The 22893-nt window shown below is 40.4% G+C and overlaps 1 protein-coding gene across 5 annotated transcripts; it reads left to right on the plus strand.

Moving 5' to 3' along the window:
- Positions 1–680: 680 nt before the first annotated feature.
- On the plus strand, positions 681–22613 carry LOC103417319 (probable sugar phosphate/phosphate translocator At1g06470). 5 transcript variants are annotated; one of them, XM_029096709.2, is made up of 13 exons: positions 698–845; positions 1341–2146; positions 2261–2430; positions 10230–10315; positions 10400–10449; positions 11177–11244; positions 11887–11987; positions 12117–12129; positions 19799–19983; positions 20422–20508; positions 21300–21394; positions 21730–21894; positions 22183–22613. In XM_029096709.2, the coding sequence occupies exons 2-12, from the start codon at positions 1632–1634 to the stop codon at positions 21848–21850; spliced, it is 1491 nt and encodes a 496-aa protein (XP_028952542.2). In that variant the 5' UTR covers positions 698–845; positions 1341–1631; the 3' UTR covers positions 21851–21894; positions 22183–22613. The 5 variants fall into 5 exon arrangements, with proteins under 5 accessions (XP_070672730.1, XP_028952542.2, XP_070672732.1 ...); XM_070816629.1 differs by lacking the exon at positions 12117–12129 and having other exon boundaries at positions 681–845; positions 19780–19983; XM_070816631.1 differs by lacking the exon at positions 12117–12129 and having other exon boundaries at positions 19780–19983; positions 22310–22613.
- The last annotated feature ends 280 nt before the right edge of the window (positions 22614–22893 follow it).

Below are 22893 nucleotides of genomic sequence, written 5' to 3' on the forward strand. Positions count from 1 at the left end.
CAAATTTTATCTTAGAAATAAAGCAATATTAATAATTTAATAAGGCTCCAAGTCATTGACCTACAATTCAAAGATTTCAATTTTCAATTCATGCATGCCCAACAAAAAAACAAAAAAAAAACCCACCTAATAAGCAAAATCCTACCAAAAATATAAACTTTCCAAGCTCAAAATAAAAACAAAATACTTGTTGCAAATGGTGTGAACGTGAGCAACTAAGTCTGACCCTTTACAAAATTGTCGAAAACAGTGTATTGATAAGTTTGTTAGGTTGAAAAATACTTTGCCCATAAAACAATCATCCAAGCAAGAGAGGAGAACATTCGATAAGGGAAGGAAAGAAAAACATAAGGAAATGCAGAGGGATAGAAAGAAAAATAATGAAAATTAATTTTGTACTATTATTATTTCAAAAAATGAAAGAAAGTATTACTGTTGTCCGAGGATGTAGACACACTTACTGAAACTTTATAAATATTGTGTCTTATTTACTTTATATTCTATTGCACAAATATCTTCAATTTCACAACAATACTAATTTTTTACGGAAAATAAAATACTATATTAATAACAAAAAAATGTTACTTTAATATATTAAAATTAAAAACGCTTTTGTGACAAATTAAGGCAAACATGAGTGCATCATCAGACTTTGCACCCACAAACAACAAATACCAATTAATCTCACATCAAGTTTAATTAAAACAGATTACCAAACTTTGGTAACCAAACAAATTCCAGTTTGGATCTCTCTCTCTCTCCTCCTTCTCAGCTCTATACATCTCTCTCTCTCCTCCTTCTCAGCTCTGTACATCTCTCCCTCTGGCAAACACGGAACATTCGAGGTCAGTTCAATGCTCCTCTCGCTTTCAATTTCTAACGCTGAGATTTCATATCCAATCTGTATATTTATATGTAGTCTGATAGATTAAGCTAAAGATTGTAGCGTTGGAGTTTGTGGGTCGTGATTGTAATCTGATGAGTGTATCCATTTATGCATTCCATTCGTGTTTAATTTGATCTCAATGCTTTAAAGGAACAGACCCAAAATTAGGTTCTTGGGTTTGGTACCTGCTCTCAATCTGTAATGCTTAATGCCATTTATTTCATTGGGTTCAACCCTCTGTTTGGTTGCTAAGAAATTGTACGATCGACCCAAAATTTTCACGGGAAAACTTAGAAGAGCTCAACTAATACATTTATGTACCGAGCAGTGGGTTATTTTTGTTTCGTTGTTTTCCTTCAGAATTTTCGTTCCTGCCCAGTTGGTCTTGTTGATTTCAGTTTACCGATATTGGACATTTTTCGCTTCTTGTTGATGGAAATTTTAATCTCTATAGGAACTGCTGGAGGAGTCTTCAGATTTGTCCAAGCGTAGTGGAGCACCTGCTTGAGAGTTTTATTGCTATTACTTGATGTTATTTGTTGGAAATTTTAGAGGAGCTTCAGAGGAGTCTTGAATTTAGGCCAAGAAACTCGTGCTCAGAATGATTTCATCTATGCGCTAGATAATCTGGTGTGCAACAATGCTTCGGACTGATTTTACAAAAACCATCCATATTAATAGGCAATTTGGTAGATTGGACTGTTTTGGAGGGTATAGATGGCTCTAATTTAGATCTTGATAGGAGATGGTAGAGAGTGATTTGACCACAGAAAGGGTTGAGTACACGGAAGCCAACTACGCTCAGAGTGGGACCCAAGTGTCAGGTCTTTGCAGGGAGCCGTCATTCTCTCGCTGGTGCGATGAAGATGGGACAGTGCATTTTGATCGTCTGGATGCTACTGCAGAAGAAGAGTCTGACTTTGAATTGCCCAAGCTCCAACAGGGTGAGCTAGAAAACAGTATTTTAGATAAGGACAGATACCTCAGTACAAAATCTCAGAAGAGAAATATGCACTTGAACGGTGGTGATACCATGGATGATGCTTCTAACCAGGTTGGTGGGAATGGAAACGAGGAGTATCTGCCCTTTGATATCGAGAATGGGTCTGCAAGGGAGGTACAGGGTGTAGATAGCTGCAATTCTATGCATAACCATAAAGCATTACCGTCCAATTCAGAGAACCCTATAACTCTTCCAAATGTGTTGAAGACATTGTTCTTTGTACTTGTATGGTACACTTTCAGCCTGATGTTGACCTTGTAAGTTACCTCTCTTCTCTATTTTTCATCATATGTATATAGTTAATCAAATATTCAATTTACTTACTGATGTAAAGTTTTTATATGGCTTTTATTGTTCTATGGTTTGTTTAGGTACAATAAAAGTCTGTTAGGAGATCATTTGGGGAAGTTTCCTGCTCCCTTTATGATGAATACAGTTCATTTCACAATGCAAGCTGTTTTGTCGAAGGCAATCACATGGTATTGGTCTAATAGATTCCAAACTGGTGTTGTTATGTCATGGAGAGATTACTTCGTGAAAGGTAAAGTCATATTCCTTGTGCTTTGTTATGCCAATTTGATAAAGTGAGAAAGTTCTTTGCCGAATAACTTAGTGCTTTCAGCTTTTAGTTCAGATGCTGGTTGGTTTGGAGTTTCCATGTTTTATTGTTTGTCAGGATCGATATTTTAATTTTTTCTTATAAATAGGAACAATTATTGTGGATTAGGTTACCCCCAAAATATTTTTATCTCTCATCTTCTTTTGAAGATTCAAGTGGTATCTTGTTGTGCAAAATGTAAAATTTATACTGTTGGTACCATATTATATTGGGCCTCGTTATTTAGGCTTCCAGACATTGAGCCCATGATTTATGTAAAAGGGGAGGAGCATTTAGTCTATAAAAGGGCTTCCTCACCCTCACAATACTCAGATTCATCTCCTCACATCCAGAGAGAAAGAAAGAGTCTCAGACTCAACCCTCAATACCCTCTCAGCCAAACAGAGAGCAAAATGGCAAGGGTTGCATCCACAGAGAGCTCCCTTGCCGATCTATTATAATCCATACATACATACATAATCAACATCAGTGTGGACGTAGCCCAAACATTGGGGTGAACCACGATACATTTTGTGTTCTTGGGCGTTTGCATGATTCACGGTCGGATTTACGTTGTTCCAAGACCTTCCGGTTGTGTGCATCAACAGTTGGCGCCGTTTGTGGGAAACGACACAAAAAAATTACGTCGGTTCTCTTTTCATTTTTTTATCTCACCAACGTGAATCTGCAGAAACCCAAAAACCAAACACCTGCACAATCACTGCAAAACCCAAAAAGAAAGCAATTTGGGAGAGGAGGAGGATGTACGACCCGCAACATTTCCTGGAATCACAAGAGAATTCCAGTACTCTCAGGGACCCAAAATCCTGGCTTTCCGTGGATGCCAACTCGTCCCTGACCCACTTCTCGACTCAGTCCTTCTCTCTCTGTCTCTCTCTCTAAATCCCTAACTTGTCGGTTTGGCAATTCCGGAGGGTTCGAACGAAGAATCTCAAAGAAAAACACATTCATGGCGTCTCAGGCCGCCAATCTGTGGGTTTTGCTGGGTTTAGGTTTGGCTGGAATTCTCTTGATGACAAGGAAGCTGAAGAAAACCATCAGAGAAGACTTTGGCGCCTTTGTTGAGGGACTTCAACTTCTTCCTCCGTTGCAGCCTGCTCCTCCCAAGGCTCCGCACCCCTCATCGACGTAAACACCAAGGACTCCTCCAAAATCGCCTGAGAGGCCACCAGAAGCCATCCTTCTTTGCACTTCAATCTCCGACACAGAGAGAAAGCGCACAGAGCTTTCGTAGTCAAGCACACGCCATGGCTGGCTCTTGGAAAGCTGGCGGATCTCTGATCGTGCTTGCGATCGTCACATTCGGGTGCCTTTTTGCATTTTCCATTGCTAAAGAAGAAGCGACCAAGTTGGGAATTGTCGGGAAAAGAACACCACCTGAGATTCAGCCAGAAGCCTGAGGTTGCAGTTGCGCCAGAAACACCACCCAGCGAGGAAGTTGTCGTGGTGGCTAATGCTCCGCCTGCGGAGGAGGCTATGACCGAGAAAGAAGCTGTTCCGTTACTGAAGCCGAAGAAGAAGCAAAAGTAGAAAGCGAAAAAGGGTGGAAAATAATATAAAAAGAAAAAAGATGTCTGAAGGTGGAGGAAAGCCGAGAGGGGAGAAGGGATTTGTGGTGCAGTCATGTGAGACGGATCTGCTCACATGTCGGGTAAGCAACAATAAAAGCAACAACGGTCATCACCTCTGACCCAATATGTCAGGAAAGCTTCGAACCCCATGCCCATTTTCTGAAAAAGCCATGAGAAAGGAGATAAGATTCTTGTTTATTTTATTTTATTATTTTATTACTTTATTATTATCTATTAACATGATGACATATTAGTTAAATAATATAATCGTTCCTTTACATGTGATATCACAGTGATCATTATCATAAAATGTGGTAAAAGTCTGTACATCCACTACACCATTTACATTATGTAATGATTTTATCACATGCTCACTGTCAAAAACATTACAAAGCACATCATGTTGATGCACAAAATCCGGAGGATCTTGGACCAACGTAAATCCGGTTGTAAATCACACAAACGCATAAGAACACAAAGATGTATCGTGGTTCACCCCAATATTTGGGCTACGTCCATACTGATGTTGATTGTATTTCTCTGTATGAATGTATGGATTACAAGTGTGAGGGGGAGTCCCCAAGAGAAAGAGAGAGTTTGAGAGAGTTTCTCTGTTTGTGAGCCTTGTGGCTTCTGTATGTGAGGATGAGACCTGAGGATTGTGAGGGTGAGGAAGCCCTTTTATAGACTAAGGGCTCCTCCCCTTTTACATAAATCATGGGCTCAATGTCTGGAAGTCCAAGTAACGAGGTCCAATATAATATGATACCAACAGTAGTCCCCCAAGTCTTCAGTCAAGAGAGGTTTTTGGCTGGAGACTTCAAATCCAATCCATGTACTTTATTGCATGGAAAGATACAGTAAGTTTGGAGCAGGTGCAAGCTTCTTTGGTGTGGAATGATACACAAAGGAGACCATGGATGATGGTGGGCACAAGACTGCTTAAGTTATTCAAGGTTGGAATCGTGGAAGAAAATTGGAAAGAGGATCTGAGAGAGACAACATGTTCAGGTCCGGTTCCGGAGGCAAGGGTCCACAGTGCTACAGGTGCTAGGCCGGGTTGTAGCAAGTTTGTGGTGGAAGACTTCGAGTATGCCCTCTAGGTACTCGGAAGCAATACTTCTCCTGGTGATGTTTAGTCTCAAGTGTTACAGGGGTTTTGCAGCAGGTGGAGCTATGGGATTCACATGTGATGAGATGGTCCTGAAGGAGGAGAAGTGTGGGGAATTTTGTCTGGCTCGATGGGTTGTTGCTGAAAACGGGTGCGCTGATGAGTTTCCAGGTTGCAGACAATGAAGAGGAGGAAAACCTGTTGGAGGAGACGAGGGTGTGTCGAGATCCTGTTTGAAGCTAAATGGTGAATTTTAGCTTGCAGAAGCTGCACATGCACTGGCAGTGACTGAATCGAAACAGGACCAACGGGGTTGATTCAGGGTGTGCATGCTGGTACGTAAGGCAAATGAGCTTTGGTAATGGGTGCAAGGATTTTTGCATGGTGTATTCGCCAAGGTGGAGATTGTTGTGTTTGGCTCATACATTTGTGAGTAATTATGAGTCATGTGTTGACAACAATTGAAGACATGGTGACTACCACAAGCAAAGTGGACAACAAGCCAAATGCCTTTCGGCTAGTAAACTAAACAAAGAAAAGTTTGGTGGACATCATCATGAGTAATGACACAATGATGATGCTTGTAAGAAAATAGAAAAAGGTGGTTGCTTTTGCTTTAATGATTATGCATAAATTATGATGTTGGGGAAGAAAATGTGAGTGGCCTTATATTGAGAGTGCTTGCTGAGGGAGAAGGCTTGCATCAGGGAAGCATCCAAGGAGATGGTGAGAGCATTTGGCTCTACCATGGGCACGGGTGAGAGAAATCAAGAGAGCTAGAGTGAATGGTCTCTAGTGAAAGAACTCTTGGGGTAGAGTGAGGCTCTTAGGAAAATTCTATGAGTGGGTATTATGCAGAAATTATGATGTTGGGGAAGAAAATGTGAGTGGCCTTATATTGAGAGTGCTTGCCGAGGGAGAAGGCTTGCATTAGGGAAGCATCCAAGGAGATGGTAAGAGCATTTGGCTCTACCATGGGCACGGGTGAGAGAAATCAAGAGAGCTAGAGTGAAAGGTCTCTGGTGAAAAAACTCTTGGGGTAGAGTGAGGCTCTTGGGAAAATTCTATGAGTGGGTGTACAAGGGATTTGGGATTGGGTTATGTCGATTTAACTCATGTGTACTTGTACTGTTATTCATAGTGAAGAGCAATATCTCTCCGGGGACGTAGGCATGTTGTTGCCGAACCTCGTAAATTTCTCAGTGTCTTTATTTCTTGTAATTTAAACTTTCTTCCCCAACATCATAATTTCTACATAATCATTAAAGCAAAAGTAACCACATTTTTCTATTTTCTTATAAGCATCATCATTGTGTCTTTACTCATGATGATGTCTACCAAACTTTTCTTTGTTTAGTTTATTAGCCGAAAGACATTTGGCTTGTTGTCCACTTTGCTTGTGGTAGTCACCATGTCTTCAATTGTTGTCAACACATGCCTCATAATTACTCACAAATGTATGAGCCAAACACAACAATCTCCACCTTGACGAATACACCATGCAAAAATCCTTGCACCTATCACCAAAGCTTATTGGCCTTACGTACTAGCATACACACCCTGAATCAACCTCGTTGGTCCTGTTCCGATTCAGTCATTGCCAATGCATGTGCAGTTGCTGCAAGCTAAAATTCACCATTTAGCTTCAGACAGGATCTCGACACACCCTCGTCTCTTCCAACAGGTTTTCCTCCTCTTCATTGTCTGCAACCTGGAAACTCGTCAACGCGCCCGTTTCCAGCAACAACCCATCGAGCCAGACAAAATTCCCCACACTTCTCCTCCTTCAGGACCATCTCATCACCTGTGAATCCTATAGCTCCACTTGATGCAAAACTCCTGCAACACTTGAGACTAAACATCACCAGGAGAAGTGTTGCTTTTGAGTACCTAGAGGGCATATTCGAAGTCTTCCACCACAAACTTGCTACAACCCGGCCTAGCACCTGTAGCACATGCAGTAAAGTTTCACAAGGTTCTCGTACGAATCTGAAAGTGAGGTAAGAAGAAAGAGGCCTTTGTCTTCTTCCTCAACATCAACTTTCGCAGTTGATCCAAGCATCCTTGAACACGGCTTCCATTTCTTCAGACAATAAATGACAGTATAAGTACGAACGTATAATGAATAAATCAAATTGACAAAGTTTGTCAAGGCAAAATATTGTACCATGTGCCTTCTATGAATAAATAATTTATTCAGTCGTGTGTTAAATCACATGTTGTATAAGTGACATAGTTTAAAGGCAATCATAATATTCTAGGCCATGAATAAATATTGCACATGTACTTGGGTTAAATATATGTCACTAGGCAACATGTTAACAAATATCATAATATAATAACAATAAAATATTAAATAAATGATCAAAACATAATGATAGACGGAATAATGATAGAATTAATAATAGGATTATTATAAGAAAACTTATCATTTTAGACAATGGAGTGGGATCTTCCTTGGTGGTCGACAAAAGCCATTTTGCCTGATAATAAAGTTCTTATCTCTATTTTTTGACGAAATTATGGTCTGCTCCCTTTATTCCTTGCTTTTGCAGTGTCACCCATGTGCTCTCGCAGAGGAAAGCTCATGTCACCCATGTCCTTACTTCTGCGGTGGACCACAGGGTGGGGTTCGTACATTTGGCTCTGTGTGTGACTACATTTGGCTCTGTGTGTGACTGTAATGCCAAATAGAGCATTGAGCTCCCGAGATTCCTTCTTACTAATCGCATCTTTAATCGAAAAAACATATTGCATATACTTTATAGCCTTTGGATTTAGCAAATCCCTAGGTCTTTTTCCTGCAATTGGACCATCAATCTTAATTGAAAGAGCACCAGCTGCCATCTCTTGGGAGAGAGGATTGACACCGGTGAGTTTGCATTGAGTGCCGACGATTCTCTGGAGCTGATTGATTTGGCTGTGGAAAAGCTCCCTCTGCGAGTCCAAGAACTTCCCGAACGACTCTGGGGAGGTCCCAATCTCCATCTCCGTCGAGGGATCCTCCATTGCCGACCTCCAAGCTTGAGTTTCTGAAGCTAAATGCAGCCCATGAAGAATTCGAATTCAGCTATTAATCACTGGGAAGTTTGGGATAGAATTAGGGTTAGGCTTCGACAAGAGAAGAGGGGGGAGAGAGGGATTGAGGGATGATGGAGACGGAGGTCCAAGTCTCAGAGTGGGGAGGCGAAGTGACGTCGGATGAGGTGACTCCTCTGACGGGAGCGGCATGAGTGGTTGAGGACTTGAAGTCAAGTATGTTCATGAGACGGCGATTGATAGTGCCGTCAGCACAGCGTGTGGCGTCCGTTACTTTTGAGAGAAGGGACAACAACACCCGCATCCTCCAGGGGAGAGAAGTCCATGACGTTGTGGTCTTTTGAGTATTGGATTCCAACTACGTCGTCATGGATGGGAATTGAAATGCCGATAGAAAGTGGAGAGAAAGTTTGATAGTGCGGGCGGCTTTTCCAGTGAAAATATAGGAAGGCCGGATCAAAAAGCATGATACCATTTTCAGCAGAGGCGGTCGTGCCACCATCGACTCCGTCGCTGGCATCCGTGCAAGTGCGGGAGTTGTGGCCGTTGTTCCCACACTGAGCGCACGTGCGAGACATGATCTTCTCCCGCGACTCACTGTGTAGGTGTTGGGTTCTTGGGTTACTCAGATTCACTGTGGAGGTTATGGTGAGGTTTCACGGTGGTGAGATGAAAAAAATGAAAAGAGAACCGACATAGCTTTTCGTGTCGTTTCCCACAGACGGCGCCAAATGTTGATACACAAAATCCGGAGGATCTTGGACCAACGTAAATCCGGCCGTGAATCACACAAACGCACAAGAACATAAAAATGTATCGTGGTTCACCCCAATGTTTGGGCTACGTCCACACTGATGTTGATTGTATTTCTCGTATGAATGTATGGATTACAAGTGTGAGGGGAGTCCCCAGAGAAAGAGAGAGTTTGAGAGAGTTTCTCTGTTTGTGAGTCTTGTGACTTCTGTATGTGAGGATGAGACCTGAGGATTGTGAGGGTGAGGAGGCCCTTTTATAGACTAAGGGCTCCTCCCCCTTTACATAAATCATGGGCTCAATGTCTGGAAGCCCAAGTAACGAGGCCCAATATAATATGGTACCAACATATACTATACCATCTATAACTCTAATAATTGTGGCCGGCAAGGAGATTGCAAAATGTGAAATTTATACCATATTGTCTGAAATAAGAAGGATGACCTGTGGATAATCTTCCTTCTCATTCGTAAATATATTTCCTTTGCTACTGTGTTCATAACAATCTTTAAGTTATATGAATCAGACTCTACGTCTACGTTTTAGGTCCATGCCATTTTTTTATTCTTTTAAGGAACCCTTTTTGTGTACCTGGGTTGTGTCCCTGTGGTGACTCTATAATCTTGCTAGATATCAAATGACAGGATCAGAATAACTTTGAGAAACTTGAAATTATATGTAGTAGATATAATCTCTAATATTAAGAGCATTCATGCTTATGTACAGATAGATACATATGTGTGTGTCCTATAACATCAAATGGTTGAGTTTCTTTATTAAGTAGAGAAGCGTGAAATTTTTATTTTCTTAAATTAAATTGCAGATGACATTCTTTGCTTTTTCTGCTTCCCCACTGGAGCTGATTTTGCATTTTTTTCATAGTTTAGAAATCGGGTTGTTGTTTAGATTTGGATAAAGTGTAATACTTGCGACTTTTACTTGCATCAGTGATGAATTAATTTCATTTATCAGCTCTTTTATTATTGTCGCAAATTAGAATTTTTGTAAAAGGAAATACAGTTGCTAAAGTTTTACGTCAAAATCAGAATTCTTTGCGTGGCATTTAATTTTTCATACATTTTATAAAAAAAAATCCATAGACAATATCGTTTACTGTCTGATGTTAGTGTTTACAAAATATCCTTCCATTCATATAAGTTTGTGGTCATATACTTCCTACTTTTTTGTTATTTAGTAAATTAACTTTTCTATCAACTAATGCTACAGATGGACTTTGCCTTTCACAGTTGTACCCACGGCTATTGGAACAGCAATGGATGTTAATCTAAGCAACGCATCCCTTGTTTTTATATCTGTCACGTTTGCCACAATGGTTGGTTACCTTCTCTGCACATTCACATACTATCATTTTTCAATTTTTATCAGTCAACCACTGACTTCCCTTTTACTTTTGCAGTGTAAATCCGCTGCTCCTATATTTCTCCTCCTATTTGCTTTTGCTTTCAGGTAAATTTCTTGCCTGTAGAGTTCTGTACCCAGTTTCCCTAATCATGTGCATAAATATCCATACCTGAATGCTATCCAGTCTGTGCTATTTATGTAATCCAGTGCTCTTCTTGTATCCCTTTTGGTGTCTGAAGCACTTCTTCTCCCTCATTTTTTATACTATAGTAATAAATGTATTCTGGGTCAATATTAGTGTTGAAGTGAACTATGAATTATATCATGCATGTCATTGTGTCACACCCCAAGCCTCGAGACATGACTAAAAAGAAAACTAAATAAATAATCTCTCCTTTCTTGTTTTCCAGCCTTGCATGGCTTTCCTCCCATAAATGAATTAAACATCTCTTTATCTACTGCAAGTGGACCAATCTAAGATATAGAATAATGAAAGTTATTCATTTAAGTGATTCTTGCATGCTTAAAGTCAATCTTTAGGTTACGGCCCCAATTTTATATTTATGAGCATTATTTACTTTGAATTCATCCCCTAAGAATCTAGTCTCCCATTTTGTATTTGTAAGCTTTATTTACTTTGACTCCATCCCTAAGAATCTATGTGGCCTCTTAAATATTACCTTAATTAAGTAGTAAATTTGAGAATGGGTGTTACACATTGTCGTCTAGTAACCCTCTAAGTTAGTGCTTATTGTTTGGTTTTCGCCACCTTCATTTTCTCACTGATTGCGACTCTTGTCCTGATGTGCACCGCAAATTCTCTGCTTCAAAGATTGGAGTCACCAAGCGTTAGACTTTCGGGGATCATATTAATTATCTCCCTCGGAATACTATTAACAGGTAACAAGCTTGAGCATATAGTTTATTTCAATATTCACTTATTTTCTTTTCATTTTATAAATTTTTATCTTTCTATTCTCACGATGAAAGATTCTTTCCCTTCCTGCCCTTTTCTTTCTTGCTTCTCCTTTCATTGATCTCTGTTTCATTCTCTCTCATCAATCTTTTCAATAAAATTTTGTTTGCTTGAAAGAAAGTTGAACAGGACATTTTATACTTCTAATTTTCATGAACTTATCATTAGGCTTTCCTGCCATCTCTTTGTTAAATTTAAATCTGTCGTAAAGTCTTGTTATTGTTGGATTTGGCCATTATTTACGGGAATAACCAAGGCCTTCGTCAGGTTCCATATCTTAAGATCTCTTTGTGATCACATACGAGGAACTTATAGGAGCTTTTTGAAACTTATGGGTTGTTTTAGTGAAGATTGATCACTAAGTATTTGAACATATAAAGGTACTTTGGTGTTTAAAATATCTCAACTGAAACCTCAATTTAATCCCTTAGCATTGTTGTTGTTTTTTATGCGACTAGCCCTTGCTTTAATTAGGTTCTTAAGAAAAAAATTCGGGGCAAACTTAAGCATTTATGATACTTCCAATGTTAATATTTTCATATCTTTCCATATTGAATATTGTGCAGTTGCAAAAGAGACAGAATTTGACTTTTGGGGATTCATTTTTGTCATGCTTGCTGCTGTAATGTCCGGCTTCCGTTGGTGCATGACTCAAATTCTTTTGCAGGTATGTTTTCTATATGCCTCTGGTTTTCTACCATTTTTCAGTTTTAATAATTACATGCTCTTACATATTTTTATTGGTTGCTTTGTTATGCACAACAATTGTGAACGTTTTCCCAAAATCGAAATAAAGAAAGAAGATTTTGGTAAGTGCTATTTGATGTTATTGCAATCTCAACATTTTTGCAATTTTTCATTTATTATAATTTGCACTGTTGTCTGCAAAAGCGATCGTGCTCCTTTTATAGGGTCATCAGTTGCCGCTATGGTGACATCATTACGAGTAATGTAAATAACATGTCAATGTGGTCAGTCCCTGCTAGAGTTGCAACTTATTAAGTAATTTGTCGTAGTTGGCAAGTACAAGACTTTTCCATCTTCTAATAATTTAAACAAATAATTTGATTTGTAAATTCTAATCATTCTTTGAAATAAGAACGCCAATGCATACAAAAGCAATAACATTCTATGCAGTGAGATTTTATTATATTTTCATATTATATACTATGAGATTGTGTTGGTGTATTAAAAATTTTCCCCAACCATTGTGCATTTGGCTTTGCATGCTTGCTGCCTATAATTATAAGTCCTCAAGTAGTTCGATGGTGTCATGATTATGTCCTAAATATATGTAGTTTATGGTGCCATTTTTATTTTTTAATCTAACGATATTCACATTCTATCCAATAGCTGTAGTTTATAGTGATTCTGAGATATTACTAATATCGTAATAAAAGAAGACGAACTTGTTGAGTTTGTTTTCTGTGTGACTTTAATTTAGTGTTCGAAAATGTTTTCACTACATTACAACAACAACAACAACAACAACAAAGCCTTTTCCCACTAAGTGGGGTCGGCTATATGAATCCTAGAACGCCATTGCGCTCGGTTTTGTGTCATGTCCTCCGTTAGATCCAAGTACTCTAAGTCTTTTCTTAGAGTCTCTTCCAAAGTTTTCCTAGGTCTTCCTCTACCCCTTCGGCCCTGAACCTCTGTCCCGTAGTCACATCTTCGAACCGGAGCGTCAGTCGGCCTTCTTTGCACATGTCCAAATCACCGGAGCTGATTTTCTCTCATCTTTCCTACAATTTCGGCTACTCCTACTTTACCTCGGATATCCTCATTCCCAATCTTATCCTTTCTCGTGTGCCCACACATCCCACGAAGCATCCTCATCTCCGCTACACCCATTTTGTGTACGTGTTGATGCTTCACCGCCCAACATTCTTTGCCATACAACATCGCTGGCCTTATTGCCGTCCTATAAAATTTTCCCTTGAGCTTCAGTGGCCTACGACGGTCACACAACACGCCGGATGCACTCTTACACTTCATCCATCCAGCTCGTATTCTATGGTTGAGATCTCCATCTAATTCTCCGTTCTCTTGCAAGATAGATCCTAGGTAGCGAAAACGGTCGCTTTTTGTGATCTTCGCTAGATTGCTCCGGTCATTAGTGTGGATAAGTATATAAATGGATAGAGATAGGAAAGCAAACACAAGATGTACGTGGTTCACCCAGATTGGCTACGTCCACGGAATAGAAGAGTTCTCATTAATTGTGAAGGGTTTACACAAGTACATAGGTTCAAGCTCTCCTTTAGTGAGTACAAGTGAATGATTTAGTACGAATGACATTAGGAAATATTGTGGGAGAATGATCTCGTAATCACGAAACTTCTAAGTATCGGAGTGTGGTATCGTCTTGACTTGCCTTATCTGTCTCATAGGTAGATGTGGCATCTTCTCTGGAAGTACTCTTCCTCCATCCAGGGGTGGTATCTTTAACTGGTGGAGATGCACAAGGTAATGTATCAATTTCACTTGAAGCTTACTTGTAGTTTCAGGCTTGGTCAAGCGCGATACAAACCATGTAGTAGGAGTCCCCCAAGTCGCCGAGCTAGGGGGTCTGCTGAAAGAGGTGACAGACAAGGTAAGCAATCAGAGCTCCGACTGATTGTTCACCTTCTCCCCATCTTGCAGCAGCATGAAGGATAAAGAGAAGAAAAATGAGAAGAGATGATATGAGATACTTTTGCTTTTGAAGAAGTAACTTTCCACAGGCTTATTCTTGAACTGAGCTGGAGGGTTTTCTGGTTTCCTCCAGAGTATAAGGCCGACTGAAGAATTTGAGGGTCAAAACAAGTCCATCAAATCTAGAGTACGTTCCATCCTGCTGATATGGGATACTTTTGCTTTTGACAGAGTAATGGATGTATCGGCACGTGTGCTGTTACGCTTGTCTCCACATGCTTCCTTGTATCCTTCGCACTTGCCCTATCTGTTCCTCAAGCAGATGCGGAATCTTCCCTGGAAACATAAGATGTTGAAGATGAGTACTTGAGAGCAATGCCAGGTAAGTAATCAGGTAAGGGGTTCCAGGCAGTCAGTTCCTGGCTGGAAGCTTGATTCCAAGTGCTGACTGATTGCTCTCTTTCTCCTTGTCTTGCAGGTAAAAACAAGGCCAAAGGAAAAGACAGGGAAAAAGCATGATATGGGATACTCTTGCTTTTAACCCTGATGATATGAGATATTCTTGCTCTAGTATAGCTTGTTTGCAGAGGTATTATCGGGGGGAAAGAAAGCTGAATATTTCGAAAGGCTTCGTTGGGAGTGCCCTCTCAGATATGATGAAGGGTTGAGCATTTTTGTAGGTCTGCCTGTCCGTTGGGGATGGAGGTCGACATATATAGGAGTCTCCATAACAACAAGTAGTAATGCTATTCCTTTACCCTGCTTGGTCATAGCACGGTAGTGGGAGCTGCCAGTTTCACATGTTTTAACTCTGTCAGAGCACTTTGAAAAAGTGGTCTGTGGTATCTGGCTCTCGAGATTCGGAGAACGATGCCTCTTCGATTTTTGAGAAAGCAATCATGCTGGGGGTCTGGCTCTCGAGATTCGGAGAGCAGTGTCTCTTCGATTTTTGAGGAAGTAATCATGTTGGGAGTCTGGCTCTCGAGATTCGGAGGGCGGTGCCTCTTCGATTTTGGAGCAAGCAATCCTGTTGGGAGTTTTGTCTCGAATGTGAGTAAAGGTTGGGCATGTTTGCTAGTCTACCTTGCCACGAAGCACAAAGGTTGACACACAGGGACTTTCCAATTATCCAGCAATGGTACTGTTCCTTTACCCTCTCTTCGCTTTTGAGAAAGTAGTCATGTTGGGAGTCTGGCTCTCGAGATTCGGAGGATGGTGCCTCTTCGATTTTGGAGCAAGCAATCTTGTTGGGAGTGTTTTCTCGAATGTGAGTAAAGGTTGGGCATGTTTGCTAGTCTACCTTGCCACGAAGCACAGAGGTTGACACACAGGGACTTTCCAATTATCCAGCAGTGGTACTGTTCCTTTACCCTTGTGGGTAATAATATGGTAGCTAGACCTTCAAAATTTATGTGTCTAAACTTTGTTAGTGCTGTTTCTTTGCTATTCTTTTACCTTTCTTAGTCAGAGCGATGTAGTGGGAGCTGCAAGCTTCACGTGCTCAACTTTGGCAGAGAACTTTGGCAAAGTTATCTGTGATACCCATGAGCTATTGTTGCGTGTGGGAAGTGGGTGATTGAACAGTAAGATTCATGTGCTTTCTACTTCACCAGAAGTCTTCGACAGAATGCCCATAATTTCCGCAAAGCTGAGTGTGCGTGTGACAGGTGCTGACAAGACTAGAAAAGTAGGTGCCTCTTCGATTTCTGAGATCGGCCCTCGTGGTCTCTGAGCAGCCCATCTTTTGAGAAAGCGAGCGCCTCTTCGATTGATTCGGAGAACGATGCCTCATCGATTTTTGAGAAAGCAATCATGTTGGGGGTCTGGCTCTCGAAGATTCGGGGAGCAGTCTCTTCGATTTTTGAGAAAGTAATCATGTTGGGAGTCTGGCTCTCGAGATTCGGAGGGCGGTGCCTCTTCGATTTTGGAGCAAGCAATCTTGTTGGGAGTGTTTTCTCGAATGTGAGTAAAGGTTGGGCATGTTTGCTAGTTTACCTTGCCACGAAGCACAGAGGTTGACACACAGGGACTTTCCAATTATCCAGCAATGGTACTGTTCCTTTACCCTCTCTTCGATTTTTAAGAAAGTAGTCATGTTGGGAGTCTGGCTCTCGAGATTCGGAGGACGGTGCCTCTTCGATTTTGGAGCAAGCAATCTTATTGGGAGTGTTTTCTCGAATGTGAGTAAAGATTGGGCATGTTTGCTAGTCTACCTTGCCACGAAGCACAGAGGTTGACACACAGGGACTTTCCAATTATCCAGCAGTGGTACTGTTCCTTTACCCTTGTGGGTAATAATATGGTAGCTAGACCTTCAAAATTTATGGGTCTAAACTTTGTTAGTGCTGTTTCTTTGCTATTCTTTTACCCTTCTTAGTCAGAGCGATGTAGTGGGAGCTGCAAGCTTCACGTGCTCAACTTTGGCAGAGAACTTTGGCAAAGTTATCTGTGGTACCCATGAGCTATTGTTGCGTGTGGGAAGTGGGTGATTGAACAGTAAGATTCATGTGTTTTCTACTTCCCCAGAAGTCTTCGACAGAATGCCCATAATTTCCGCAAAGCTGAGTGTGCGTGTGACAGGTGCTGACAAGGCTGGAAAAGTAGGTGCCTCTTCGATTTCTGAGATCGGCCCTCGTGGTCTCTGGGGAGCCCAGCTTTTGAGAAAGCGAGCGCCTTTTCGATTTCTGAGATCGGCATTCGTGGTTTTTGAGCAGCCCAACTTTTGAGAAAGCAAACGCCTCTTCGATTTCTGAGATCAACCCTCGTGATCTCTAAGCAGCCCAGCTTTTGAGAAAGCAAACGCCTCTTCGATTTCTGAGCAGGCGCCTCTTCGATTTCTGAAGCTCTGTCGAGTGCAGATTTTTATAGGGGCTGGCATTAAGTTCCAAAGCACACTTGAATCTCCACCAGTAGAAGCTTCATTATTGCACTTCTAAGATCTTGATTTGTCCGACCTCTTCTCTCTTCAACACCTTGGAAAATGTCTGGCCCCTCCGACCGTCGTTTTGACTTGAACCTTGTTGAAGAGGCAGCCCCGCCTTCTCCAGACAACATATGGCGCCCATCCTTCGTCTCCCCTACTGGTCCTCTTACCGTTGGGGATTCCGTGATGAAGAATGATATGACCGCTGCGGTGGTGGCCAGGAACATTCTCACTCCCAAAGATAACAGACTACTTTCCAAACGGTCTGATGAGTTAGCTGTTAAGGATTCGCTGGCTCTCAGTGTTCAGTGTGCAGGTTCTGTGTCTAATATGGCCCAACGCCTATTTGCTCGAACCCGCCAAGTTGAATCATTGGCGGCTGAAGTGATGAGTCTCAAACAGGAGATTAGAGGGCTCAAGCATGAGAATAAACAGTTGCACCGGCTCGCACATGACTATGCTACAAACATGAAGAGGAAGCTTGACCAGATGAAGGAAACTGATGGTCAGGTTTTACTTGATCATCAGAGATTTGTGGGTTTGTTCCAAAGGCATTTATTGCCTTCGTCTTCTGGGGCTGTACCGCGTAATGAAGCTCCGAATGATCAACCTCTGATGCCTCCTCCTTCTAGGGTTCTGTCCAGTACTGAGGCTCCAAATGATCCCCCTCCGGTGCCTTCTCTTTCTGGGGCTCTACCGACTGCTGAGACTTCTCCTAAGCAACCTTTGTGAAGGCTCCTTCTTGTGTGTTTATTTTGACTCATGTATATGTACATATTTGTAACTTATCGGGGATATCAATAAATAAGCTTTCCTTCATTTCAACGTATTGTGTTAAATACACCAAAGCCTTCTTCGCTAAGTTCTTTGAATTTTCTTTTGTTGAAGCTTGTATGTTGAAGCTTTCTGAGTGGAGCATGTAGGTTGGGGTAGTGTTCCCTTAATTTCCCGAGTGAGGAAAACTTCTCGGTTGGAGACTTGGAAAATCCAAGTCACTGAGTGGGATCGGCTATATGAATCTTAGAACGCCATTGTGCTCGATCCTGTGTCATGTCCTTCGTTAGATCCAAGTACTCTAAGTCTTTTCTTAGAGTCTCTTCCAAAGTTTTCCTAGGTCTTCCTCTACCCCTTCGGCCCTGAACCTCTGTCCCATAGTCGCATCTTCTAATCGGAGCGTCAGTAGGCCTTCTTTGAACATGTCCAAACCACCGTAACCGATTTTCTCTCATCTTTCCTTCAATTTCGGCTACTCCTACTTTACCCCGGATATCCTCATTCCTAATCTTATCCTTTCTGGTGTGCCCACACATCCAACGAAGCATCCTCATCTCTGCTACACCCATTTTGTGTACGTGTTGATGTTTCACCGCCCAACATTCTGTGCCATACAGCATCGCCGGCCTTATTGCCGTCCTATAAAATTTTCCCTTGAGCTTCAGTGGCATACGGCGGTCACACAACACGCCGGATGCACTCTTCCACTTCATCCATCCAGCTTGTATTCTATGGTTGAGATCTCCATCTAATTCTCCGTTCTTTTGCAAGATAGATCCTAGGTAACGAAAACGGTCGCTCTTTGGTATTTCTTGATCTCCGATCCTCACCCCTAACTCGTTTTGGCCTCCATTTGCACTGAACTTGCACTCCATATATTCTGTCTTTGATCGGCTTAGGCGAAGACCTTTAGATTCCAACACTTCTCTCCAAAGGTTAAGCTTTGCATTTACCCCTTCTTGAGTTTCATCTATCAACACTATATCGTCTGCGAAAAGCATACACCAAGGAATATCATCTTGAATATGTCCTGTTAACTCATCCATTACCAACGCAAAAAGGTAAGGACTTAAGGATGAGCCTTGATGTAATCCTACAGTTATGGGAAAGCTTTCGGTTTGTCCTTCATGAGTTCTTACGGCAGTCTTTGCTCCTTCATACATATCCTTTATAGCTTGGATATATGCTACTCGTACTCCTTTCTTCTCTAAAATCCTCCAAAGAATGTCTCTTGGGACCCTATCATACGCTTTTTCCAAATCTATAAAGACCATGTGTAAATCCTTTTTCCCATCTCTATATCTTTCCATCAATCTTCGTAAGAGATAGATTGCCTCCATGGTTGAGCGCCCTGGCACCTTATTTTCCAACGATGTTACCCCGACCGAACTGGACCAAGTTGAGAGATTGGGATAGGTGACTGGTTTAGATAAGAGTTTGGCACTGGAATAGGGGTCAGAAAATAAGGTAGATACAAAGATACAATGTAGTACCTTGATACTGGAAACTGATTTAGGAGGTTATGCAAAATCTGGTTTCACTGGCTGTCCTATAAGCAACCGAGACATTTAAAATCAGTGTCAATAATTCAGGACCTTCTGAAACTTTCTATTTTAGAAGAATCGCATTTTATTAGAAATTTGTAATAAAATACGGTTATGCAAAATCAGGTTTCACTGTTCTATTTTATTAAAAATTCTTAATAAATTGATAGCAGTGAAGGAGGGGTACACATTGGATAGTAATCAATCATACAACTACTTTTTTTGGAGATTTAATTCATTGTCTAATTTGAAAACTTATCCCATAAGTGGTGGATTCATGCCACTTCATGGAACCATCAGAGGCCTTGATACACTTTTGACTAGATTAGTAATATAAATACTTTGGGTACTTAGGTTTCCTAACACTAAAAGGTTAGAAGGTAACTTTTCCATCACTTGGGGTTGTCTGAAACGTGTTACTGCATCTAGTCCGGTTGGATGCAATTTGCACCAGGCCAATTCCTTGTGTCAATTTCATGTAGATAAGAGCATTTCTTTAAGAATCGGGACAGTATCATACTATCTTATTTTTTTCAATATATTTAAATTATGCAAGTTTGCAGAACATACTCTTACAGTAGTTTGATTCCATTGTTCTAGGTTTGAGAAATCCGCTTACTTTGATGAGCTTTGTGACCCCAGTGATGGCAGTATTAACTGCCATTCTCTCTCTTGTCTTTGATCCGTGGGATGAACTTAGAGAAAACAATTACTTCGACAATCCAGGGCATATCGGTCGAAGTTTGTTGCTGATGCTTTTTGGTGGAACCCTTGCCTTTTTTATGGTAGGAGAATATTCAAACTTTTCTTATTACACATGTATTGTTTTTCTTATGTTTTGTGTACTTAAGACTTTTGTTGTTGACTTTAAATTAGGGTATTAGGTGAGGACTGAGGAGTTAGCAGGATTTGTGTTGACTAGTTCCTGGTTTAAGTTCTGCTTCGATTTTAAACACTTGAGTATGCGTGTATTAAGGTCCTTCAGTAGAGATTCTTTTTTTTTTTTTTTTTTTTTTTTTTGGTTAGTGGTTAGATTGGATATTGATGACTGAGACACATAGGGGTTGAGATACAGTCATTTCATCTCAGCTGTTTATATATAACCGAACGGTTGTAGCAAAGGTGCTTTTACGATCTTTTAAGAGAATAGTTATATACATGCATATATGTGTGTAAAATCATCAATCAGGGTTTAGTCTGAAAAAGCTGTACTTTTGCTGCAGGTATTAACAGAATTCATTCTTGTCTCAGTAACCAGTGCTGTCACAGTAACAATTGCAGGTGTTGTTAAGGAGGCTCTCACTATATTGGTATGTTCTGTTCTCTACAGACCTACATGTAAATTTTAGGTTGTTTTACCATCGGGGCCTACTTGTCCTAAGCTGTACAATCTCATGGTTATTTACTCTTGTAATTCTGTTGTAGTCCTACTGTCTGTATGCCTGAACTGTGTATATCAGAGTAAGAACTATATTCATGTATCACTATTGTTCTTTCCACCGCAAATAACAGTTAATTGTCTGGCCTATCTTTTTGTTTTCGGAGATGAATTTAGTTGTCTTGAGTGGTGTGGAACTTGGAAGCCAAGGCTTGGAATATGTTTGGACTCTATGGTTGACGCGTGGTCATTGATTTCTTCTTTCCTACCTTGTGATTTGAAGAACAATAAACTATCAAGTGGCAACAAAGGAAAGACTTCATCTTGCCACTGATTGCATGATGAGAGGCGCAATTAATCTACTTAGTTTAATACGATGTTGTCATGTTTTATAGCTTTATCTCTTAGACCATAAATTAATTGAGGATGAACTAGTTGCAGACCTGCGGTGCTGCCTGAATTAATTCCCATTTAGATTACTTTTTCTATGCACAATCTTTACAATTCAGGATTTGCTGGACATATGCCATGGGAAATTTTGCGAACAATCCCACATGGTCTGATTTGAGTGTCTACGGATTTTAGTGGATAGAAGTTGAAAAATTGTGTTATCATATTGCTTTCTTGTCTTCTTTTGATACTGATCAGGCTTCCATACTTGTCCATATATGAGGCTGCCAAAATTTTGTGTTGATTTCTAATCCTATCATATTTCGTACGCAGGTTGCAGTCATTTACTTCCACGATGAATTTACCAGGTTGAAAGGAGCTGGACTCTTTATAATTATTCTTGGTGTTAGTTTATTCAACTGGTACAAGTAAGTCATCCTCTTTCGGTTGGGGAGAATCATTTGCTCTTTGCTTATGTTGTAGCATGTTCAACAGTGAAGCATTCATTTGAACATTGTGATCATCCATTACGTTACAATTTGTTTAATACAAGTGAGAGAATAAAAAAATAGGCAGGAGGGGCTGAAAAATTAAGTTGGGTGAGTTCCGGTTTTGTTGAGATATATATTTGGGGAGAAAATGAGAAGATAGGAAGTGAGTAGTGAAGTAGTTTCTGCTTGGATGGAAGTGGGATGAAGTAAAACACAGAAATAGTAAATACGCAAAGTATCACTCATGATTATTTATGCATGTTATCTTATAGATACGATAAGCTTAAGGCACGTCATACAAGGGAAGATGACATGGAGGAACCAGTCATGACAAATAATGCTGCAAAATATGTTATTCTTGAGGAAATGGATGAGCAAGATGATGGCAGATGAAAGCTGTACCGAGTCCATGCATCTAATTTTGAAGTAAGCCAATTGTAAGTTCATGAATTACTTAAATCATTTGAAACTTACACTAAATGTATGTTGCTTGCTTGGGATGCCAAATCCATCATCCAAATATACTCTGTTTTGCAATTCTTTGGGATATATGCATACCAGAGAAACTTGTCATGCTCAAATGTGGCTGTTTGTCGTCACTCCTATTACGTTTATGAATCTACTGCTTAGATGGGGCCTTTTTTACTTATGTACTTAACTCTGCTTGGTTCTCTGTGAACTGATACGCATTGTCAAATTCTCATGCAATCTCATGTGTACAATAGGCTATTGACATTATCATTTAGTCGGGAAAAGTTCATCTTCATGCATCTTGGTGAAGCTTTTGGCAAGAAGCATATTTGATTGTCACACTTTTCAGCATTTCTCGTGTTTCCTCTTATCTTCTTCAAGCTTTGCCCAAGAATCAACACGCGGCGAGATTCTGCAGCTGCTGCCCAAAAATCAGAACAGTATTAGGAATTAGTATATATGGAGTGTTGTTGGTTAGGAATTAGGATATGAGCGTCGCGATGTCAAATTCAACAATGCTTCTCTTTTTTGGTCCGGATTATTTTTTTTAAAATAGAGGGTGTTGTTTGCAACTGCAGCCTCCCAGATTCTTGTAATTTTATCATTCACGAAGGACTGTCATTGCCCTTTCTGTATATTACAAATTGATTTTTTTTTTATTTAGTGAATTTCATATATTGATTCATGAGAGAGAAATCTAGAGAGAGAGAGAGAGAGAGAGAGAAAGAGAACCAAATTATGTTACTTTGGTCTTATGGAGCCCCATAATTGGGTGACAAAGTGAGAATTTTAGTTTTAAATAATTTACCATAGTTGAACTTTTATGTTCTGTCTTCTATTTTTTTGGACAAACGATAGCGTTAGCGGCTTAAATTGTTAGTTTTAGGAGGGAGGGGGATTGGTAGGAATCGAACCCTCACCAGAGTGAATAAGCATGATTGCTTTCCGTCATTAAAGTAGAGCAC

Source organism: Malus domestica, chromosome 17, assembly GCF_042453785.1.
Source record: "Malus domestica chromosome 17, GDT2T_hap1".
Lineage (NCBI taxonomy): Eukaryota > Viridiplantae > Streptophyta > Magnoliopsida > Rosales > Rosaceae > Malus > Malus domestica.

What these genes read in the sequence shown, in the direction of transcription:
- LOC103417319 (XM_070816629.1), top strand. Translation starts at nt 1,632, where the DNA reads ATGGTAGAGAGTGATTTGACCACAGAAAGGGTTGAGTACACGGAAGCC. An exon ending in CTATTTGCTTTTGCTTTCAG is followed by an intron (nt 10,450 to 11,176) that starts GTAAATTTCTTG and finishes TCTGCTTCAAAG; the next exon opens with ATTGGAGTCACCAAGCGTTA. An exon ending in AGGAGGCTCTCACTATATTG is followed by an intron (nt 20,509 to 21,299) that starts GTATGTTCTGTT and finishes TTTCGTACGCAG; the next exon opens with GTTGCAGTCATTTACTTCCA.